The sequence below is a fragment of the Haliotis rubra genome, unplaced genomic scaffold (assembly GCF_003918875.1).
Source record: "Haliotis rubra isolate DU_JTF1 unplaced genomic scaffold, ASM391887v1 Scf39, whole genome shotgun sequence".
Classification (NCBI taxonomy): domain Eukaryota; kingdom Metazoa; phylum Mollusca; class Gastropoda; order Lepetellida; family Haliotidae; genus Haliotis; species Haliotis rubra.
The window spans coordinates 2,945,984-2,969,516 of record NW_025767068.1 but is presented as its reverse complement, the minus strand read 5'-3'; the positions used below and the strand labels follow the sequence as shown (position 1 = coordinate 2,969,516).

General features: G+C 40.3%; 1 protein-coding gene across 1 annotated transcript in view; it reads right to left on the bottom strand.

The window, feature by feature from the left end:
* Nucleotides 1-10,818: 10,818 nt before the first annotated feature.
* LOC124286746 (polycystic kidney disease protein 1-like 2) overlaps nucleotides 10,819-23,533 on the bottom strand; it is a 31,783-nt gene continuing 19,068 nt past the window's right edge. The window contains exons 12-23 of the mRNA XM_046723169.1: nucleotides 23,041-23,509; nucleotides 22,686-22,786; nucleotides 21,700-21,930; nucleotides 21,278-21,448; nucleotides 20,707-20,867; nucleotides 19,113-19,872; nucleotides 18,559-18,706; nucleotides 16,660-16,916; nucleotides 16,035-16,209; nucleotides 15,045-15,722; nucleotides 12,274-12,804; nucleotides 10,819-11,585 (exon numbers count right to left, since the gene is read on the bottom strand). Coding sequence (XP_046579125.1) covers nucleotides 11,392-11,585; nucleotides 12,274-12,804; nucleotides 15,045-15,722; nucleotides 16,035-16,209; nucleotides 16,660-16,916; nucleotides 18,559-18,706; nucleotides 19,113-19,872; nucleotides 20,707-20,867; nucleotides 21,278-21,448; nucleotides 21,700-21,930; nucleotides 22,686-22,786; nucleotides 23,041-23,509 — 3,876 coding nt within the window. The 3' untranslated portion in view covers nucleotides 10,819-11,391. The remainder of the gene's footprint in view (nucleotides 11,586-12,273; nucleotides 12,805-15,044; nucleotides 15,723-16,034; nucleotides 16,210-16,659; nucleotides 16,917-18,558; nucleotides 18,707-19,112; nucleotides 19,873-20,706; nucleotides 20,868-21,277; nucleotides 21,449-21,699; nucleotides 21,931-22,685; nucleotides 22,787-23,040; nucleotides 23,510-23,533) is intronic.

Here is a 23,533-nt window from a genome sequence, read left to right as displayed (position 1 = left end):
GCTAGTGATAGTGAAAACGATGATCAGCCTCGCTCATCACGGTTAATTTCTTCAACCTAAACAGGTTAAGAAGGGTGGATGCCTATCAGATGCAGTTATTTGAAAATATCCCCGGTAGTTCTTGTCTGATTGTAATAAAGTATCAAAGCAGTGTGGGCTTTTTCAGGATTTCTAATGCCTGGATCGTATAATGACTGATCATAATTGATCCCATTTCTGTGTTTTTTTACCTCGATATTTAATCATGTCATGTAAAAATATGACGTCTATTACGTATGTTATTAAAAATTGACATTTGATTTATTTGAATCTGTAAACTAAACAACCCTACTTTGCCATTGCTAGAAGAATCTGAAAATTTTCTTAGGTAAATAGGTGCATACAGGTTCAGCACACAGCAAATGCTTATAGTATGTATTTCTTATGCAACAATGAAGTTCTGCAATACAGCAATTAATACTCCATTGTTGTAACCCGTGTTAGGTGGTATAAACCTACGCATGTTATTTGTCATCATTTTCTTGATGGTCAGTTAATGAATTTATAACAGGTATAATTAGTGGTAACACCACTTAGATTACCCGACAAAGGTTCCCATTTGGCATTACTTGTGTCTGGAGTACATACTCAACATTATAAACATCGGTCAAAGGATTAACCGATAACATGCTGATTGATTAATTACTTTTATCTTGCACAGCGGATTTGTCAAAAGGTAGTGTTTATGTACGTATGCCAATACATTGATTGATTTACAGTTAAGCGAGACTTACCTGTAAGGCGATGGTTGACTATAATTCCACCAACCTAAGCAGAACTGAGGGATTACGTGAGATGTGCGCATGCGTAAAATAATCAGTCTTTAGCAATAAATGTATACCTTAAGATCCATGGGTGGGAGAAAGGGTGAGCACGTAATCCCTCAGTTCTGCTTAGGTTGGTGGAATTATAGTCAACCATCGCCTTACAGGTAAGTCTCGCTTAACTGTAAATTCCACCAACCCAAGCAGAACCTCAGAATTTAGTGAGATGTTTAGAGTAAGGTATGCATTTATTACACTTCCGCCATATTTTGTGAAAATAATAGAAAACAGACAGAAATTTATGCTACTCTCAAGTTTACTAACAAAATATCCATAGATACATATTACAAATCTTCTCACACTAATTTAGAGTTTTACTAGATGACATTTAACACTGTTTAAGTGTTAGCTTGCAAAATAGCCTCCCCAAATTCACATCCAGTCTCTGTTACTGGTTTGTCATAGTACTTCCTAAAAGTACATTCATTACTCCACCCTGCAGTGTTGAGTATTGTTCTGGAATCTTGGCAGCAGCAGCACTAGTCGAGGCTGCTCTGATGCTGTGTGGCTTAAACACTGATGTATCCACTCCAGAAAAAGTCAGGATAGCCTTCACCCAACGTGCAATAGTGTCTTTTGTCACTCTCTGGTGGGGTTTTTGTGTGGAGATAAACAGGGCTGTTTCTTTACCCCTCAAGCTTGCCGTTTTTTGTAGGTAAAGTCTCATAGACTCCACAACACACAACCTCTTGTCAGGGAACGACTTTAAAACTAATTCCCTTTGGTGGAATCTAGGCCTTGTTTGTTTTAAGAGATCACCAAATCTAATAACAAGTTCACTGTCCTTGATATCAACATTTCTACAGTCTATTAGATGTAGAGACTGCAGTCTTTGTCCAGACAACAACAATATCAATGTAGCTAGTTTTCTACTTAAACACAACAATCTCTCTAGACTAGAGCTACTCAATTTTTTAATGTAATCTAGAACTAAGGATACATCCCATGTCTTCGCATATCTGGGTAGGGCAGGGCGAATATTGAAAACCCCTTTCATAAAGCGTTTCACCATTGGGTGCTGTCCTATGGGATTACCTCTAACACTCACAAAACTAGCTGGCACTGTTCATAGCAGAATAACTGATGCCAGTCTTGAACAATTCAGTGAAAAATTCCAAGCTTTCTCTCAGAGTTGGTGCAATGGGATTGATGTCTTTCCCACAGCAAAACTGCATCCACTTTCTGAAATATGTCCCATATTGTTTCCGTGTACTGGGACGCCATGACTGCAGGATGATGTTTGTAGTTTCTGGCGATAAGCCTTCACTATGAAGGGATTCCCTGACAATCTGTAAGCTGTCAGCCGAAGTTTCTGCCACAGAGGATGGGTTTTCTCTGACAGGTGACTGAGTTGTAGCAGGGTTCTTGACTTTGGTAGCAGTCTGGGGCAGTCTACTGACAGCTCTAACAGCCTGTTGAACCACGGCTGGGTTGTCCACAGTGGAGCGATCACAATTGCTTCGGCTTTGTCGTGGCTGAGTTTTTGCAGGGTCCTTCCTAGAAGACTGAAAGGGCAGAAAATATAATTGAGTTCACTCTGCCATGACAAAGAAAAGGCATCTACCGCCACTGCATCTGGGTCACAATGCCAAGATACAAACTTGGCTACTTTTTTTGTTTATGCGAGGTATCAAAATTGCCTTTGGCCAGTTTTAATTCACGATTTTTCTGAATTTCTAATCTTTTGAAGTGAACTGGTGCATATTGCACCCCAGGATAACTTGCATTTAGCTGTCCTATCAGCGCAGAGAGTTCCCTGATAGTCAAACACTCTTTCTCCAAAACTTGCTTACAATGTGCAATAAGTTTCTCACTTTTCTCTTGCGTAAGCTTGACTGTCATAGCAACACTGTTTATGGTGAATCCTAAATAGGATATTTCTTGAGTCGGATATAACACCGATTTTTCTGGGTGAATAGTGAATCCTAAAGAATCAAGCAGATGAACAGTGTGATGCACATTGTCTTTACACATAATTTTTGTTTCTCCCACTAACAGTGAATCATCAATGTAAGCAGTATTTGCATACCCAAGTTTCCTTAAATGAGAAAACACAGGTTTTAGAATCTTTGTGTACATCCGAGGTGCTGAGCTTAATCCGTTAGGAAAACAGGTATATTGATAAAGTTCATTATCCCAAACAAATCAAAGATATTTTCTATCAGACACATTAACTGGGATGGTGTAATATGCATCCTTTAAATCCACTGATGCGAAAAAACAGTTCTTCCGCACCAAATACAATGCAGATTTTAAAGTTTCCATCTTAAAATGGTGATTATCAACATTCTTGTTCAAATGTTTAAGGTTAAGAATAATTCTCACAGAACCATTTTTCTTATCCCTCATAAAAATGTTTGATATGAATTCACCACATTGATGCTCACATTTTTCAATGACCCCTTCCTTTAGCATGTGACTTAATTGAACATCCATCTTTTCCCTTTCATATGTGTTGAATAGAATTGGTGTAGGAGTATACACTTGTTCTGGGGGAGACGTGAATTCTATGTGGGCTCCCCTAATTGAGGATATAACCCATCTGTCAGAAGTTATCATTTTCCACATATCTGGATACTCACATACTTTACCTGTTCATGTTTAATGGTTTATTCCTAATGGCGGGTTACATACACGACCTCGACCCTCGTGTGGGTTGATACAAAAGCTGGCATAAGATTAATACGAAATATGATTAATCTCGTAACATCCCCTTTTTCATACATGAAGAATTTACCAATTATAGCAATAAACATTAAGAACATGAAACGTTACTAAACCCTTCAATTGGCATGCATTACTGAATTGAAACATGAAATGCATAATTGAAATAAACTAGTTATTGGACAGTAGCTAGATATTTAGAATATCCATTGGCACTTGGGATAATATTGTTGAGCATTTAAAGTCCATATTTGATAAATCAATAAAAAACTTAATTGAAATAAATTTAAACATATAGGTTTTACACCTTGTATAAACCTATAACTTTAAAGTCTTTGAAGATAAAAAGTTTTAACACTTTTAAGCTGAACATTAGCTTATGAAACACAGTTACTCATAAAGAGTTATTTTGGCACAAAATCTTTTGTGAATCTTGTGGGTGGTTTTACAGTTCTTGTCGAACGACGAACACCTGGGGAACCAGTTCAGTTGGTGGCTTTTGTTGAACATCTTTAACAGGCGACGCTGGCATAGGAGGTTTGACTATCTCGGGGTTGACTGGTTGATAGTCAGGCTTTCCTCCAGACTCAGTGATTTCCTCACTTGTGTGTTTGAGGAATTTACGATTGCGACGGTACTCTTTCCCATCAATACTCACAATGTATGATCTGGGGGACACTTGTTGCACACATGTACCTAGTCGCCACTTTCCACTGCGATCTGTTGGAGATGGCTGAACACGCACAGCTTGACCAGTGGTCAATTCAGGTAGTGGTCTAGAACCACGATCATAATAAAGCTTAGATTTCTTAAGCTTATCACACTTTTTAGCCACAACATTTTCCACGTTCTTCGGTTTCAGGAGCTGACTCGCTATAGGTAGTGTTGTACGAGTTCGTCGTGACATCAGACGTTGGACTGGGCTGCTGTCCATTCCTTCTGTTGGTGTGTTTCGCCAGTCCAGAATGGCTTTCCACGGATCATTGCCATTTCTCTTGGATTTTCGTAGAAGTCTCTTTGCGATCTTGACCGCTGACTCCGCTTTCCCATTAGATTGACTGTGATAGGGAGATGATGTCACATGCTCAAATTCCCAATCTTTTGAGAAGTGTTCGAATTCTGCGGATGCTAGTTGAGAACCATTGTCAGTCACCACCTTTTCCGGGATACCGTGACGACTGAATTGCATCTTCATACACTCAATGATACTGGCAGATGTTGTACTTCGAAGTTTGTCGACTTCCCAGTAGTCAGAGTAGTAGTCTACTTGTATGAGGTAGTCGTCCCCATCCAATGTGAAGATGTCGGCTCCGATCTTGCTCCATGGTCTGTCCGGTATGTCATGTGTCATGAGAGGTTCTTTGGGTTGTTTGTCAGACAGTTCACAACACGTTGTACATTTGGCGACATAGTCCTTGATGTCGGAACTCATGTTCGGCCAGTACAGAACATCACGAGCCTTACGGACACATGCTTCAGCCCCAAGGTGGCTGGAATGAATGCGTTGGAGCATTTCTGCTCTGAGTGCATAGGGAATCACGACACGACACCTTTTGTACATAACACCGTTCTGTACTGTTAGTTCTTCTCTGAAGGTCCAGAAGTCTCGGATGCACACAGGAGTTTCATCACGACGTTCTGGCCAGCCGGCTAGAACAGTTGACTTCAGAGTTTGCATCGTTGTGTCTTGATCATTCAAGCGTTGTAGTTGATCAAGTCTTTGATCAGTGACAGGGATGTACTCCGCAGCGTTTACTTCTTCAAATTCATTGTACAGAGCATTTTCTTCTGTGATTGAGAATATCTCATAGTCTTTTGCTGAAGTTTCAACTTTCTTTCTCGGAAGTGATGCTCTAGAGAGAAAGTCTGCAATGTACATTTCTGACCCTTTCTTGTACTTCACTTCAAGATTGTACTTTTGTAGTCTGAGGAGCATTCTTTGTAGTCTCTTTGGAGAAGAGAGCAGAGATTTCTTGAAAATGCTCTCCAGAGGCTTATGGTCACTGTCGACATGTATCACGTCACGTCCATAGACGTACTGATCGAAACGTTCACACGCAAACACAATGGCAAGGCATTCTTTTTCAATTTGCGTAACGCTGTTCAGTTTCAGAGAGAGACCTAGATGCAAAACAGACGGGCTGTCCGTTTTGTAGAAGCGTTACGCCTAGGCCTACTTCACTCGCATCAGCTTGTATAGTGACTTCCTCGTTCACATCATAGTATTTGAGTACAGGAGTACTTGTCACCATACTTTTGATCTGTTCAAAGGCTTTCTCATGCTGATCCAACCAACACCACACTGCATCTTTGTCAAGGAGACGTCTGAGAGGTTCACATATTTCAGAGAGACGAGGCAGGAATTTTGATAGGTAGTTAATGAAACCTATGAATCTTTGAACACTCTTTGCATCAGTTGGTTTTGGCATTTCTTGGACTGCACGTACCTTCTCAGGATCTGGTTTAAGTCCTTCTGCCGTTAAGAGATGACCCAAGTATGGAATCGCTGATTGTCGGAGTCGAAGCTTTGACTTGTTCAGTTTCAAGTTTGATTTTCTGGCCCTTTCAAGTAGTTTGATCAAGTTTCTGTCATGGTCGATGTTGGCTTTATCAAGTGTGTCGCCACATCCATAGACAAGGATGTCGTCATGGATTACCTCAACACCGGATAATCCTTCCAAGACCTCATGCTGACGTCGTTGGTATTCTTCAGGAGCTGTGGCGATGCCAAAAGGCATACGTAACCAGCGATATCGACCAAAAGGAGTCCAGAATGTAGTCAAGTAGCTACTTTCATCATCAAGTTGAACTTGCCAGAAGCCATCTTTTGCGTCAAGAGTTGAAAAGACTTTGGCTTCACCAAGACGAGGAAGAACTTCATCTATGGTTGGAATCTGGTAGTGAGAGCGTTTCAGGGCAACATTTAAGTCCTTAGGATCTAAGCATATCCTCAATTTTCCTGGCTTCTTCACAACTACCATGCTGTTGATCCATTCAGTTGGTTCAGTGACTTTAGCAAGCACACCTTTCTCAACAAGTTCATCGACTTTGCTTTTCACTTCTTGCTTCAGAGCTACTGCTATTCTGCGAGGTTGATGCTGCACAGGTGTGATGGCTGGATCGACATCTAAGTGGTAGGTACCTTGTAGACACCCAAGTCCACGAAATACATCTCCATAATCGTCCATTATCTTCGAGTATGTCAAAGATGGAATCTGTACTTCCTGCACACTGTAGACACGATCATTTACAGTCATGAGATTCAAGATTTCACATGTTTCAGCAGACAAGAGCGGTGTTTGCTGTCCATCAACAATTTGAAATGTCAGTTCATGGGCCTTACCCTCACTAATACACTCCAAAGTTGCTTCACCTCGTGATCTCATCAGAGATTGATCATAGAGTCTAAGTTTTGCCCTTCTTTTCTCAACAGGAGGATCTCCGCGCTGAGCTAGATAACAGTAATCACTGAAGTTCATGATGTTGCATGTTGTTCCCGAGTCGAGTTGACACTTCAAGTCGAGTCGCCATTCTTCACTAGGAACTTTCAAGTTTAAGTCTACAAACCACTGTTTACCCCGTGTTTTAACTGATCCAACACTGTGGGTAATAGAGTACACTGGTTCATCATCAGAGCAATAATCATCATCATCATATTCATCTGCATCAAGATAGTGCAAACTACCCTTGCCTTGTTTCTTTTTCAAACAGGAACTTGCAAAGTGATGAAGTTTCTTGCAGAATGTACATGTCTTGCCATATGCAGGGCATGATTTTCTATCTTGTTTATGTTGTCCACCACAATATTTACATCTGTACTGCAAATGTTCTGTACTATTGCTTTGTGGTTTACCCTTAGGTTTTTCTTTTTTAGCTTGATTCTGTTGCTTCTTCTTGAATGGACGTTTAACAAGATGTATAGCTTCTTCATTGTTTGATGATATTTTCTTTAATTGCTTTGCAGCAATCTCACTAGCTCTGCAAGTGTCAATTGCATGTTTCAGATCAAGTTTTGATTCACGAAGCATTCGTGAACGAGCACCAGTGTCTTTAGTTCCTAACACTATTCTGTCTCTTATCAAGTCATCGTGAAGAGATCCAAAATCACAGGAAGCAGCAAGTTGACGAAGTTTAGTAACATATTCATCAATGCCTTCAGAAATTCCTTGATTTGTAGTGTTAAACACATAGCGTTCATAAATTACATTTCTAGCAGGTAGAAAATGTTTTTTCAAGAGCTTCAAGAATTTGTTTAGGTTTTGTTTTGTCTTCATCAGATATGTCTAGGTGTTGATACACTCTATAACAATTCTTTCCCATCAAACTCAAGAAAGTTGCAACCACAATTTTAGGATCTTTTTTTGTCAAGTTCAGTAGCAATAGCATAATTTTCCCATTGAGAACGAAAGAATGTCCAATTCACACCTAAATCTCCATTAAAGTCCATTGGAGCTGGCACAGGAAAATTGCTAGACGCCATTTTGAAGTGTTTACGGTAGTACTCAAGTTGGCTTTACCGTTGATTTTTCAATGAGATGAAAAATACAGCATTAAAGTTCATGATATTATAAGCAAGACGTTATAAATCACTTTTCACTAAAGTTTGTGTGAAGATATTCAGTTATTTACGTTGTAGAACGCTTCAGAAGGCTGCATTGCTGTCACCTTGAAACCGCATGTCCTATGAAACTTCGCCTGCACTGCTGAGTTGAAGCGACCATCTCGTGAAAAGACACTGTATCCAGGCTTGAAAGTTTAGCTAAACTGTCACTGGATGTCTTGGACATATTCCTACAACTTTTGGGCGCATAGTTTAGTGATTTTTCACCAAACCGGCCACTTCTGACACCATGTTCATGTTTGATGGTTTATTCCTGATGGCGGGTTACATACACGACCTTTGACCCTCGTGTGGGTTGATACAAAAGCTGGCATAAGATTAATACGAAATATGATTAATCTCGTATGATTTCGCCCTCACTCTCACTGTCATGGCCGTGTGGCACTTCCGTCACATTCGAATCATCTCGGCTAACTCGGACGCATTTCGGCCCGGGTTATGCGAGTCCGAGATTTCATAACCCAAACGGGGCCCCAACTTGGCCATCAGCCTGTCGGTCTGCTTCTGCTGGGCGTCTATCATAGCCCGCATCATTGTCTCGAGCGTGGATGCTGGCACTGACCTTTGACCCTCGATCTCACTTTCGTGCGCGCTCACAACCCTCTGGGTATTCTTCCTCCGCTTCTGAGTCCATTCGGGTTTGGACTTGGGTCTCGGTTTATCCAACTGTTGCGACAGATTTTCGACCACTTCAAACGATGAGGGTCTGTTCATGCCAACTGTGTTGGGCTTTGTTATACGGGTAGAGCTGTGCTCCGTCACCCCATTGTCTTTGGTAGGTGTCGCCATATTGTGTCCACTCTTTGACCACGGACTGTGTCCGTCAACGGTTCAAAGAAAAGGTCTATGAAGGCTGTGCCCTCTTCCGACCCACAAAAGTCCCTCCAAGACACTTCTGCAACCGATCACGTAAAACAGAAAGTTGTCTGTATCCGTATTCCGAACTTGTTGCAAAAAACTTGAGAGCTTCGTTAATTAGTTGCTGACCATTCTAAGCAAAGCGCAAACTGATTATTTTACGCATGCGCACATCTCACGGAATTCTGAGGTTCTGCTTGGGTTGGTGGAATTGCTCATTATTGGCGAACTAAATTACTTAGCGGACATTATGCAATTAGTTGCCAGGTGTGCTATCTTGGGTGACCAATGAGACTATACTCAATGTGGTATACCTGAAATGATATATCACTTTTTCGTATTTTAGACTGTTAAAAGACACATCACTTGAAACAGCTGCAGATGAATGGCATATCACTCGTTTTTGTGGATATTGATTGATACATTCCTCGAACAAGATAATAGCCTGACATTGTTCCTATAACTTTAATCTGTTTTAATTTTAATATTTGCATTTTGTTTTTATTCATTTGTCGTAGCATTCAATAGAATCATTGTTTTCGCCGTGAAGTGTAATGAGACAGACAACATACATTAGGGCCTGTGTGCGAATTATGATTCACATTGGCAAACTATAAAATGTCTAGATAATACAGTCCTGTTATAAATTCACTATAAGTATCAGCAGATCGTCTGCTTTTTATTTAGTTTCAAAATGCATACAAGTGTGATAATAAACTAATTAGGATTATAAAGACATACAATGACTAGTATCTACATACTGGTGAGTGGACGTTAACCTCGTGAATGTAGCAAGAAATTTATCGCGCAGTATTGTCACTTCGACCCCCACCTCGCTTCCGTGGAAGAAATCGTTATGTTACAAGTTGTGTCATGCAAAATCCTTTTCGTCATGATTCAAATACATATTTAACTACGAGTAGAAAGTAGTTTTGATTTTCTAACTTGATGAAAACAAACCATAATCTCATTAATTCTAACAGACTTTAAATAGCCCGTGACTTTACGATTATCAAAATTGGCGGCGCCCTGTCGCGAACATCCGCCAGTCTGAGGATAAATGCTATTTAGGTTTGTTTTCACCGAGTTACAACATCAAAACTACTTTCTACTGGTAGTAAAATATGTATTTGATTGATGGCCAATAGGATTTTACATGACATAGCTTATAACATAACAATTTCTCTCGTGGAAGCGAGGTGGGTGTCAATATACATGTAATACTACTTACAATATTAGTGTTACTTCGACCACAACCTGGCTTCCGAGGAAGAAATCGTTATGTTACAAGTTGTGTCATGGAAAATCTTTATAGTCAACAATCATATACACATTTTACTACAACAAGTAAGTAGTTTTGATTCTTTAACTATCGTTAACTATTTAAGATATCGTTTCAGGCTTCCACAATGCTCGCTTCGCACTCACAAACATAACCCATTTAGCACGAACTGTGGGGTCCTGTGGAAAGCTGTGCATGGTGACACCATCTCCCGACCCCTAGGAGCAATTGACGACAACGCAACGATTCGGCATGTCTTCGTTGATGTCGAGAAATCATCAAAATGACGAGCTTGCTACACACTTTATATACAACTAACTGAAAATCCTTCGTCACTGCAGTGCTCTGGCGACAGAGTTCCGTAACCTGTCTGTGGTTTCGTTGGCGGGCGAGAGTGAAGCAGGCGACTTTTTGGCGACTTTTAATCGCTCGATATTAATTAACCACAAGTTTTTTAAGAATGAATTTGGTTTATTTGTTCTTTAAGAAAATAGGTTTCCTGTAGACACAGAGTACAGAACAAACATACATATGCTTAAGAATCAGCCATTTATTGGTTTTATTGACAATGATAATCTCTTTACAATATCAAACATTAATAGACAATTTCCTTTAATGTTACTTATTACAACACACGTAATTGAGTTTCTTATCACAGTCTTGCCGAGATTGACACCTTGTCAATACGTTGTCTATGTACATAATACACAACAATAACAACATGAATATATTCACAACACTACCTTATGTTATGCTGTCAACCACCGTATTAGCAGTGAACATCTTCGGCAGGGCGGTTTGCATGGATTGTCATTCATTGGGACAGAATGTATTTATATCTTTAGTGTGTCTCAAAAACTGTTCCAAATGATGTTACGTGATTGTTGTGGACAGTGAATAATCAAAGATGTCAGATTAAAAAGAACATTTTATTCTACTGGGATTGTCGTGATTTTCTAAAATAGTATTACACTAAACACTGTAACCAAAATATTATCAGGTAAAAGAAATACATTTCTCATAAACATGCTCACTCATTTATGTGTGTATTATTTCTTCCGATCATATCGGACGATTAGAAATGCACACATTTAGCAATTATTTTATATATCGTAAAACTGAGCCTTTGTGGATTTCTGATAGTACAGATCAGTGGAGTTGGGTGGCAGGGACACCCAGTAGTTGTCTCCCTCCAGTGGTTCTGGGGAGAAACGGTCAAGGTCATTCTCCGCGGTGAGCCAGCGTTCCACAGGTACTTGTTGGGTGGCAGCTACAACCTTCGCCTTCTCCTTTCCATCTGAGGTGATAATAAGAGAATAACAGAACAATACACAAAACGAACCTTCTCAACTGAAAACTTCAAGTCAAAACATTGATTCCACAAGAGTTTCGTTTCCTGTTGACTGGGTCCCGTCCTATTGAGCAACTTAGTACAATAACCAGTCCAGAATTTTGAGACAAATTCATTTAACTGGATACATAATTATTAATCAGTATTATCCGATACATCTAAGCACTTGTATATTGCAACACTACGCTCCTTAGCCTTGCAAACACGTCGTGCATATATTATAAATACATAAAATGCTGGTGACGAATGAAAAGTATTCGCTGCTCTGCGGCCCGAACACCAAGTATGCAAACTGCGTGAAGGCAAAGAATACGATACTGAAGACGATGAGAAAGTTGACGATTGGACCAACTGACTTTTTCAGTGTTGTGCTCAGTTGTGTGATCTATATCCAATGTACACTATATATAAGATCTTTCCATGATACACAAAACTGGTTCTCTTAAGATATAAAGTGTATCTGACATAGATGTGTATCCTTATCAAGAGTCGAGTGGTCTACTTAATTTTCTCACCCTGGCTAATGAGGTTATCGAAATGACGCCTGTCATGTCCGGTATGTTAATATAACAATATGTCATGGTACATTTATCCTCAAACCCAGATGCAAAAACGTCATATTCGAAAGGCCTACCATGTGATGTTGGTGACAAACCGATGATTCTCTTCAATTCACTATACATAAATTCCACCATCTTTGGGTCATCGGGACGACAACGCGTGTCCAGTCTGACCCCCGTGAAGACTTCGTTGAGGATACTCAGTAGCATGTTGACGAGGATGAAGATGACAACGAGGGTGAAGGTAAAGAGGAAGAGTGGTCCGAGGATATCGTCAGCCATGATTATTTCTTCAATGTTCACCTTCATTAACAGCATGGAGAACAATGTCTCCATGCTGGTGACGAATGAAAAGTATTCGCTGCTCTGCGGCCCGAACACCAAGTATGCAAACTGCGTGAAGGCAAAGAATACGATACTGAAGACGATGAGAAAGTTGACGATTGGACCAACTGACTTTTTCAGTGTTGTGCTCAGTTGTGTGATCTTGGTATTGAATCGGATGAGACGAAGTAGTTTCAGCATGGCGAGGAAGAGCAGGAACCCTTGCATGCAGGTGAACACATCATCCCATAGAACAATACGCTGAAAGTTGACGAACTCCCCTGGAAATGGAACGATACAATAAGGTTCAGGTTGAACATCCTGACGCCACAAACTACCTCGTGTAACTACAGACTGATAGTTACATTCAAAGAGGAAACATATCCTTGCATCTATGCATATTTACATATCAATGCCACAATTTGTCCATTCATTATGAGATTACCGTACAGGTTCCGCAGTGTTCACACGAAATATCAGTTTTGATGAATCAAGTTGTATTAGATGAGACAAATACCAGTGACAGTGGACTGGTTTTCTGGAATGGTTTTTGGCGTTTATTTGTTTCTTACTTCATGAAAATAGGTTGTTTTAACAAATATTAAAATAACTATGTTTTTCCCAACTTTAAGTTGGTCTTTGAATCATGATCCAAAATACCATTTTACAGGTACAAATAACAAAATTTGCATATTATCAACAAATTTAGAAACATGTTACAACTTAGGTCACAATCAACAATGGGTGGTAACAACCACCTGCAGCACTACTGCTCTGCCATAGCGATTGTGCAAGTTACAATCAAAGCTATGAATGAACTCGTAAAATAGTAGACTTTCAACAAGAGTACATGCATGAAACATGTACTGAGAAAATCCTTGAATCAATTATTTTGTATATCAGTTAGGATAAAAGAAATAAAGGATGAATGGTATATGACGTTTTTCATAAAATATATTATAAATACATAAAATATGGAGATTACGTCTCATTTGCATACTATAGCTTGCATCGGAAACATACATTTTCATTTTGATGAAATTTCAAGGGGTAGAAATGACACGATTTGCTCTCCTGTAAACTCTTCTATTCAGAATGATTTTACAAAAAGTGTTAAAATGAGAAGTTAGGTAAAACGATAGTCATAGAATATTTAACTGTCAAACTTAAGTTGTGTGTTCAAAACTACGAAATAAACTTCAAAAACTATTTTGTTTCTATTTCCATGAGTACTTTAGGAATTCACCAGTCAAATGTAAGCACATTAGCATTAATAGCTCCCTGAATTTCAACATTGGGATCCTCTGCCATTCTTGGTGACTAAAGTACTGTCGGAAATACAAACAACCCCTGATTTTTCTCATTTATATCCACAATTTATAGTTAATATGTGAAAGTGTGAAATATCTGTGAAACTATGTTCGGCCTAACTACAGTCCCAGTGGTGGGGAGATAGGAATCGTTAAAAAAGGACTTTACTGAGGAGAGATTAGTTCAGAAGTGAGTATTGTGGTCCAAGGCGACTTATTTGGCTTGGCTTTATGCAAATTAGTGTGCGATGACATTGTATTACAAAGGACACTTTTTAAATGCCCATTTTGAAATTAGACTTAGCTTCATTATAAACGATAGCTGACGTACAAAATAATCTTAGTAAGGATGTATCTACCACCGAGTCTCACTACCACTATAAAAACCAACAGACAGTTTGCAAAATCAAAATCAGGTCGGATGTCCCAGACGGTGGTTGGGGTCGGGCTGGGGAAACAGAGATATCAACTAAGATAAGATAATCCTTTAGGGGCATTAAACTGGGCAAGTAACAATTTACAAATAATATCCATTCCTGTCGATCTTCGGTTGGCCATGCTGACTATATATTTTGAGACTTAATACGATGGCTGATTTAAGCCTTTCTGTGGGTATCATACTGTTTTACATATTTCAACATAAGTTTTTCGAGAGAAAGACACGTTAGATCAATATATGACACATATTCAACACACAAGAAAACGCATAGAATATCTTTGAGATGATCCCTTGTGCCTGTATGTAGCACGTGCATTTCATGCTAGGTGTGTCGACGGTCCGACCTAATTGTCATCTATAGTCTGAGCTATTGTTTTAAGCAGCTATTCGTATATTTACTACGTTCTGCCCGATTTTACGAGTAAACATGCTTTTCTGGATATCCTATTATGCATCCCACTGAACGCCCAGTTAGACCGATGTGGGTTATTTCGACATATGCTATTTGCTATTGTGTAAATTTTAGGGATACAGAGTAACAGCCTAAAAACAGTTCTTTTTTCTATTTCCGACAGTGCTTTAGGACAGTTCAGGGGCTGAACTGGATGGTCTCCAGTCAAGATGGCCAAAACAATGGCGTTAAATTGGGTTCTAAATTTAAAAATATAGTTAATGCACAACTTAATTCCTGGAATTACACGGGAACAAGACGTTTGGGACAAATGTCAAATGAGTTAATGAAATATACCCTGACAAATTTAATCCAACTAACCTGGATGTTCTTGAAAGTCAGAGAGTGTTAGAGCTGTTATAACAAAGTGCATTCCATAGAAAGCACAACAGAGTATAGCGGCTGTCACATTCAGGAACTCCACGACGTTCCAGAAGTCTTGCAGGTACTTTCTCCCTCTCACCTTCATCTGTTGAACAAGCCTCACGATGAAATATATCGTAAATGCAACGAATATAAGATCCGTGACCACCATGAATAGAGCACTTGGCCCCACATACCTATACAATCGCAGAGGTGAGATATGCGCGTAGCTTATAGCACTTCCGGTAGGGGGAAATTCAAGCACGAGCGATACAGCACAGAATAGATTCACATAAGGGTTGTATACATTCACTTCCAGAATAACTGCCCTGGTTTGACGATCCAACCATCGGTTTTCCTTCAAGTCTAGCAGCATATTTGTTGCTGTGTTGTCATCATTTCCAAGTACAGCGACGTAGCCACCGCCGCCATATGTTGCAAAATACCCAACTGATGGGATGCCGTTAAGTTTGGAGACTCCCTGGTACAGCCAGGGCTCTGCTGGGTTGTTTGTTACGGATGTATTCAATGGAGTCCAGTTGACGTCATAGCTTACGTCATCATAGTTTGTCAATCCATATTCCGCGATGCAGGTTGTTATGAGGCGATTCAAAGGTGCTTGTGGTTTGCATGAATCTGAAGAAAAATATATAATATATCTGAAACAACAGCTTAACGCAAAATGCCCAACCTATATTAGAACATCTTTTATAACTTTTGGTAACACCACGGCAGATACAAATTAGTTCACCACATGGTCCAATACAATTATGTTGTTTTTTTAATCACTGCTGCAGCAAATCATTACACACACAATCTGACAATATGTCCGATAACTGAGAGGCCGTTAGAATCAGGGATACTCTACAACCTTATATAGTCTCCCTGTTAGAATATACTGTCAAGTGCGAATGTAATGTTGTCAAATTCAGGAGGGTACCCCATTACCTTGCAGGGCTCGAGCTTGTCTCAGTCGGGGCGGTCCCACCCTGTAGTGTACATGGTCACCAAGGAAAGACCGCCGATTGTTCGTGACATTGTCACTATTGAAGGTGGTCTTCACATACAGGGCTGGCACCAGGCGGTCGACTGACCACGCCCAAAACTCCTCAAAGGAAGACAACTGAAAATAAGTACGCTGTTATACTTGATCCCTTACTTAGCAGCTGCACGTGTACCATAGAACTACCAATATTTTTAACGTATTTACATAAGTGCATTTAGCGGCCTGGCTGGCAATATGGAGCGTTTTGCTCTACAGCGTTGCGTCCCTTTCTGTGTCAGGATCTGCTCAGTTCATATCGTGGTTTACGATCTGTGCCATTTCGGGCTTTCCTCCCATCTTAAGCGATATACGAGGTTATACGATACACAGAAAATTTACACAAAAGCCGATCATTCACCTGATTGGACCAGAAATGATTTGCTCAATACTCATAAACAAAGCTTTATATACATATGCATGTCATAGAACTCCAGCCCTCGCGACACAATACTACGGTTCGTACCACTTTTATGTGAATATTTTTTGTCAGGGAGAAGTATTGTGTATATATACAATGTATCCACTTACCCCCTCAAAGCCCTTGATGCGACTTGTGCCGACCAGGTGTATGTCCTTGACCATCATGTTGCGGATGTTGTCCACTGTGCGGAAGGACTTCTCATCTCTGTTCTCATAACAGATGATGGCGATGATGACCAGATAGAACACATAGCTCCCAATATCCTTGAGGATTTCTATCATACGGTTCTGTTTCTTTCTGTATTTTCTGACGCTAGAGACGCTGGAGAAGTCAGGGGGTTTTTCAACATAAGGTCTACGATGTGCTGAAACAGATAAATGGTGTCTGATGATGCAAAACGCATTCCAGTAAACTTGTACTAGGACTCATGGATTTCTACACTCAATGCCATCAACAAGGATCGAATATCGAAAAAATACGAAAAACAAGAATAACTACATTCAAAATCTTGAATGTGAAACAATGGAGCAGGGTTTGTTCGCATTAATTAAACTACGCATTTAGGTAAACGGGTGACCCCATCGTCTCTCAGGTAAACGAACAGGTGATAAACTTAATCAATAAAAATGCGAAAAAAGCACAACATTAATATATATGGTTTACTATCTTAATAGTGTTTCTTGTTAGGTTAGGCAGTGTTGTATATGCAGACATTGTAAACAATGCACCGAACTATCAGGCCGCTGTAGATTGACAGTTGAGAAATGCCCAACAACATGCCGCAAAAGCATTTTGTTGCAATGATCGGAGTGAGTGAGTTTAGTTCTACGCCGCACTCAGCAATATTCCAGCTATATGGTGGCGGTCTGTAAATAATCGAGTCTGGCAATGATAGGAAGAAAAAGTGTTCTTTCAGTTGCAGCTTAATAATATCCATACAAAGATCACTTTGCCACAACTAAAGTACTGTCGGAAATGCTAGAAAAATGCTTTTTGACTTATATTTAAAATTCAGAGGTATTACAGTTACTTAAATAACAAGTATCACTTTAAGAAACATCTACCTAATGTAGACCGAGGGAATAAATTTTGAGACATGCCCTAAAATGCGTTTTTACTGATGAAAATACCAAAAACTTAGAAAAATAAGGGGTAGTGGGACGTTATTTGATACAAACATTAACTGCCTGTGTTACGTCATCAGCATGCACGGTATCGACAGGTGAAATTGACACCTGAGCACACGCTCGGGCGAGGGGTCATCTCAATAGATGTTTTCTTCAAAATGTTGAATATGTGTACGTATAGTATACGTATTGGTTATGTAAGGGATCATTTGTGTATGTTTGTTAAGGCTAAAAAGCATTTTTCTAGCATTTCCGACAGTACTTTAGTTACTTTTGCCGGATATATTTTACCTATGGAACAGTTCGCACGAAAACATCATGACATATAACCAGGGAAGTAGTACAAACATATCACATTAAACGACCCATATCATGGCTTCAGTTCCGGTAATGTGACCGTTGTTGCTGTAAATAGTTGGTGAGATCTATCAGTGCAACGTTGTCATGTACACACTACTGCATGAAATACGGAACATAGATGGTACAGGCGGGAATACCAAGTTCAACACAAACCACAGGTCCTCACTATTCCACATCACGTTATAGTGACCAGCAGTTGTACCAATACATACAATGTCATCCACAGACTACAAGAAATTGCAAGGTGAAAGTCTGGTTTCGATACTGCTATGTGGAAGTGTTACAGTGAACTGTGGTACATTGTTTCTCATATAGAGTGTGCGTGTGTAAAGGGGCACCTGTCCTGCATCAGTGATCTTAAATTGTAGCAATGCTCCACGATCATCACGGACGTCACACATTTTACCAACGAGGACAGTGATCGCTTTAACCTACAGAGCTACGCTAGCATCCCATATGAATGGACCATTTGCCATGTATTGGAATTGATTACACTTCCGGAAGTTTAAACTGACATACCTGGTTTCACTGCGCCTGCATAACTAGAATAGTTCCCTTTTGCAGACTGGTTATACTGGATTATCTCCCCCTGTAGCTCTCCAGGTGGCGCCTCTTCAATATCTACTTTTTTAAAGATGAGAGCCAAAACCATTGCAACAGCCAGGACCTGTAGAAAATAATCATCAGATTCTCACGCTCATAACAATAAACTGGAAATACTAATTCGTAAAAATTCAAGTACACGTGTCTTAATAGGAATGTCTTTTCTTCATGTTGTTTTGTTATCCCCTTTTAGATTACTCAATGGGATAACAACAGAATTCAGAGTGAGATTGGAATATTCCAGACATATCACAGTATTGGACACCATTAGTAGATTTCACACATTCTACCTATGTTAAGGCTTGAACCCTTGGTCAGTGCGAGACGCCAGCACTGAGACCACCTATCTACTCCAGTTCCTCACAAGGCTCAAACAAATTAATGACTATCCATCTTTTCACTCTTGAAACTTGCAATGTTAGTTAATAAAATATAAATGAATTCTTGAAAGGTCGCATCATGCGGGTTACCTTGGCTGGTTGAACTAGCAGTACCGACTCCACGAATGACAGGACAAAACTAGTGAGCCAGCGCGATGACTTGTCAGCTCCCCACTCAAGACTGTACAAGACCGTGAAGAAGGCGGGAGCAGCAATGGACAACGCGACCAACAACCAGGCTACGTATGTCACCCAGTACGGCCATACACAGCACGGTTTCTTTGCTTCAGGAGCTTTTGTTACTACGTTTGGAGAATGTTGTTTGTCCACCTGGACGGGTTCAACGGTAAATATTCCACCAGAAGACCACATTGAAGACAGATGCCCTGGTTTGTTCTGTTTGTTGAGAGCGTCACTGCTTTTACCTCTCTTTGGTGGTTTTGGGCTAGCCTTTCTGAAAAGTGTTACAATCAGCAGGTTAATTGGCACAACGATCAGACTCATCATCAGACTTGTAGTCAGCTCCTGTGGCGAGAAGGTGAATGGGCCGAGATGGACGTCCTGGGTGCCTTGTGAGGGGGTTGTTCCATACCACATAGCATTGGCCACCATAGTGGTGAATAGCAGCGACAGACAGCAGGACAGTCTCTGGACTCGGGTGAAGGTGCTCCAGGTGGGACGAGATAGTACAGAAAACCACAGATGACCATCGGTGAGGTCTTGTCGAGACTTGAAGGCAAATATGTGACCGAAAGATTTAAGTTCTTCATTTGTAGACACGGGTATAAAACGTTCTATGAGACCATCATCCTTGTCGACAGCCAGCCAACGATCACAGAGAAACACATACCTGGAATCACGAAAACAACACATGTTATGCTAATGTTTGAATGGTATAATTGTGTCTGGTATATTTGAGTGTCTAGTGGGGACCGGTTGTGACAAAATTCTCCTGTAGGTTTTCACATGAAAAGTATTCAATAATACACATCTAGTTTAGTTTCAACAAAATCAGAGACTGACATCATGTCACTGGATTGTGAGGTCCATCAGTTCATTGACTGTTTTAGTAACTGGCAAGCAGGACACGACATGTGAGGAGCGGCCTGTGAAGACAAACTAACCCTTCCTTTTTATATGGATCATACTGGTTCGGCAGGACATACCTATTGTGAACACCTGGTGTCATCACCGGTTTTCAGTGAAAAATTGATTCAATTTTCGCATATCTTGCTTTTAACAACAGATGAAATTTGTTTCGGAAGTTATTGGAGCATAACTATTCTCTGGCGTTCACGTTTTCTACATACTGTCTTGAAACGCACACATTAAAAGCTTGATATACTTAAGTAATTATTGAAGTTGTTATCTTCTCAGTATATTAGATGATGAGTATAAGCACTGATTGAGCGAGTTTAGTTTTACGCCGCTTTTACCAATATTCCAGCAATATCACGGCGGGGGACACCAGAGATGGGCTTCACACATTGTCCGCATGTGGGGAATTAAACCCGGGTCTTCAGCGTGACAATCGACCACTTGACTACCCCACCGCCCCTGTAAGCATTGTGAGTTCAGGTACATATTGGAAGACAAGCTACAAAAAAGAAAGGTTGATTTTGTGTTCAGATAATGACCCAAGACCTGTACAAAGTAAAACCAGAATTGAATTGATGAGTCCTACTTGATGTCAGTTTGTATGTCCTTCACTACGACCATGTTGAGATACCAGTCGGAGTCTATCCCCTTCCCCGAGTTGTCATGCCAGATCCTCAAGAACAACAGTGATCCCAGAGACTGGGGCACACTGAGGACATAGCTGTTGACACTGCCTCTGTCGGGTTTCTGAAATAATAATGTAGTGAAAACATTGCAATGGGCTAATTATGTCTCCATAGAACGATGTACAGGTACAGAATCATAAACATGTAATACGTTTGAAAGCACAAGGACATTCTCCCAAACCCATACTAAATGTCGTGAGATGTACATGAAGTGTTTCAGATGGGGAACCATATATTTCAAAAAAGATGATGGAAAATAACACTACGTATACTTTCATCATCAAACAGAACATTATATGTTAAATACCAATCTGAGGAGTGATTATGCATTTAGTAATATTTAAAAAAACTATTAAATACAAGTTTGTTTGAGATATTTGTGAATGTGAGGAGGCATAATTTCTGATCCGATAGATGCTAATACTTTGACTCTGATTAGTTGGAATCTGGATCAAAGTAGATGTCACTTACCCGTTTGTTCTTGTCTTCTAGTGAGCGGATCTCCGTGTCCCCTTGTTCGCCGCCCAGCACCAGATACACCTGGGATTTGGTGCCAGCGTTCCGCCTCATGCCCGTGAACACTGTCACTTGGTAGTGGTACACATCTGACAGTAGGTTGTCTCTCAGTGGAACCACACTCCACTGGAACAGGAAGTTGACAACACTGATCGTAATCAATAATTACAATAGGTCCACTATGACGCAGTATGGTGTTCGTGGAAAGAAGCATCTTTTCGAAGTAGGTGTTGAGCAAAATATTTCTGCGATTCACAATACATTGACTGAATAATCACACTATACTGCACTAAACCTCAATCTCAAACTAATCAAACACATTTCCAAATATGACTATATGAATAGTAAATCTGAACTGAAAACAAACATTTCACTACCTTGTCGACATCCTTTTTGTCGGCTCTTCGGACAAAAAATATCACAACGAGGTACAGGACGATGACGACAATGATGGTAGAGAAGACGGCAGCATTGTCTGCGAGGTTTGAGAACTTGGCGAACACGTTCTTAAAGTCGATAGTGTTCGGCGGCACGAAGAAACTGGCCCCAAAGGATGTCAGATGGCTTGCCAGGCATTCTACTTTCGTTAAAGCTGTCCTTTTACCGATCTGAATTATGAATATACAATACACAGAATTAAAATTCAAACCGGAGCAGGAGAAGCAATATTTCACACGTATAGAATACACAGGAGCTGGGGGCAACATACCTCGTCATTGAGGCACAAGGATATATGCCTATCAAGTACATATATATGATCACCCACTCGGTCACCTCGTGACACAAGGATATATGCCCATCAAGTACATATATATGATCACCCACTCGGTCACCTCGTGACACAAGGATATATGCCCACCAAGTACATATATATGATCACCCACTCGGTCACCGCGTGACACAAGGATATATGCCCATCAAGTACATATATATGATCACCCACTCGGTCACCTCGTGACACAAGGATATATGCCCATCAAGTACATATATATGATCACCCACTCGGTCACCTCGTGCCACAAGGATATATGCCCACCAAGTACATATATATGATCACCCACTCGGTCACCTGGTGTGAAATAACATTCCTTGGAACCGTTCCTGACACCAACCAGTCTCGATCATCCGCTGATACAGGTGAGATTGTGTCCAAAGGGCAAAAGAGGGGTGAAAATATTATGGATGGATTACAGAACACCAGCGATGCCACCAGGTGCTCGCCACGGTGCAAGCATGGATTTAACTGGGATGGTATTGTCACATATCCAACATACTCTGAGTGTCATAAAGTGTTATGTTTTGTGTTGTTTCTGTTATATTAATCACTTGTATTTGAGAAAAGGTTTATGATGGTTTATCTTACTTTCAGTCCATCGTGCTTCCAGCTGCTGGATTGCGTGTCATAATACTGACAACCAGCCGAGAAGATCGTCACGTTGAGCACCGAGGAGGTCTCATTTGTATCTGTACAAGTATAAACACGTGTCAGGTGCTCGGCTTGACGTAAAGCACTTTGGGAAACTATTACAGTAATGAAAACTAGGTATCATGTATTGAGAAACATCGTTTGCTAGTATGTCCAGTCTGAATTATCCAAATACATAGAAGCAACAAAACCCTTTCCACATCCATTTAAAACATCTGCTAAAAGCACTTTCGACTCTATCATGAACATGTGGTTATATCAAAACAACCAAGCTAGGGAAGGAGAGACTCACCGTGTAAGGGAATAATTCCAATATACACTGATGGATTTACGTCTTGGCTTTTCTCTTCACTGTAACTGGGAAAGGATGCAACGTTGAACGACAAAGCCCACTGTTCCCCAGCTTCATCTTCCACTGGCAACGTTCCATGAATGTCACTACTCTGATTCGTTGGTACAGAGTTATAGCTAACAAAGTATGCAAAAGAAGCGTTTTGGGCATCTTCAGGCTTGAACTGAACCCCAACAGCAACATCTGCTCTTTCTAGAGAAATCTTGACGTAAAATGGATCTCCTGTGTAGTTTTCAGCCACATCTATTGTATTACTGGTCAAGTCACTTGTTGGGTACACAAACACACTGATGGCATCTGTGAGCTGGCTGATGTCTAACTTATTGCCATGGTTATACAGGGTGACGGATGTTGTACGTGTCTGGACGCTGTCCGCATCATCTATCTGTAGTTTGCTCGATTCAATCACCTTAACGAAAGAATCCGACTAGAG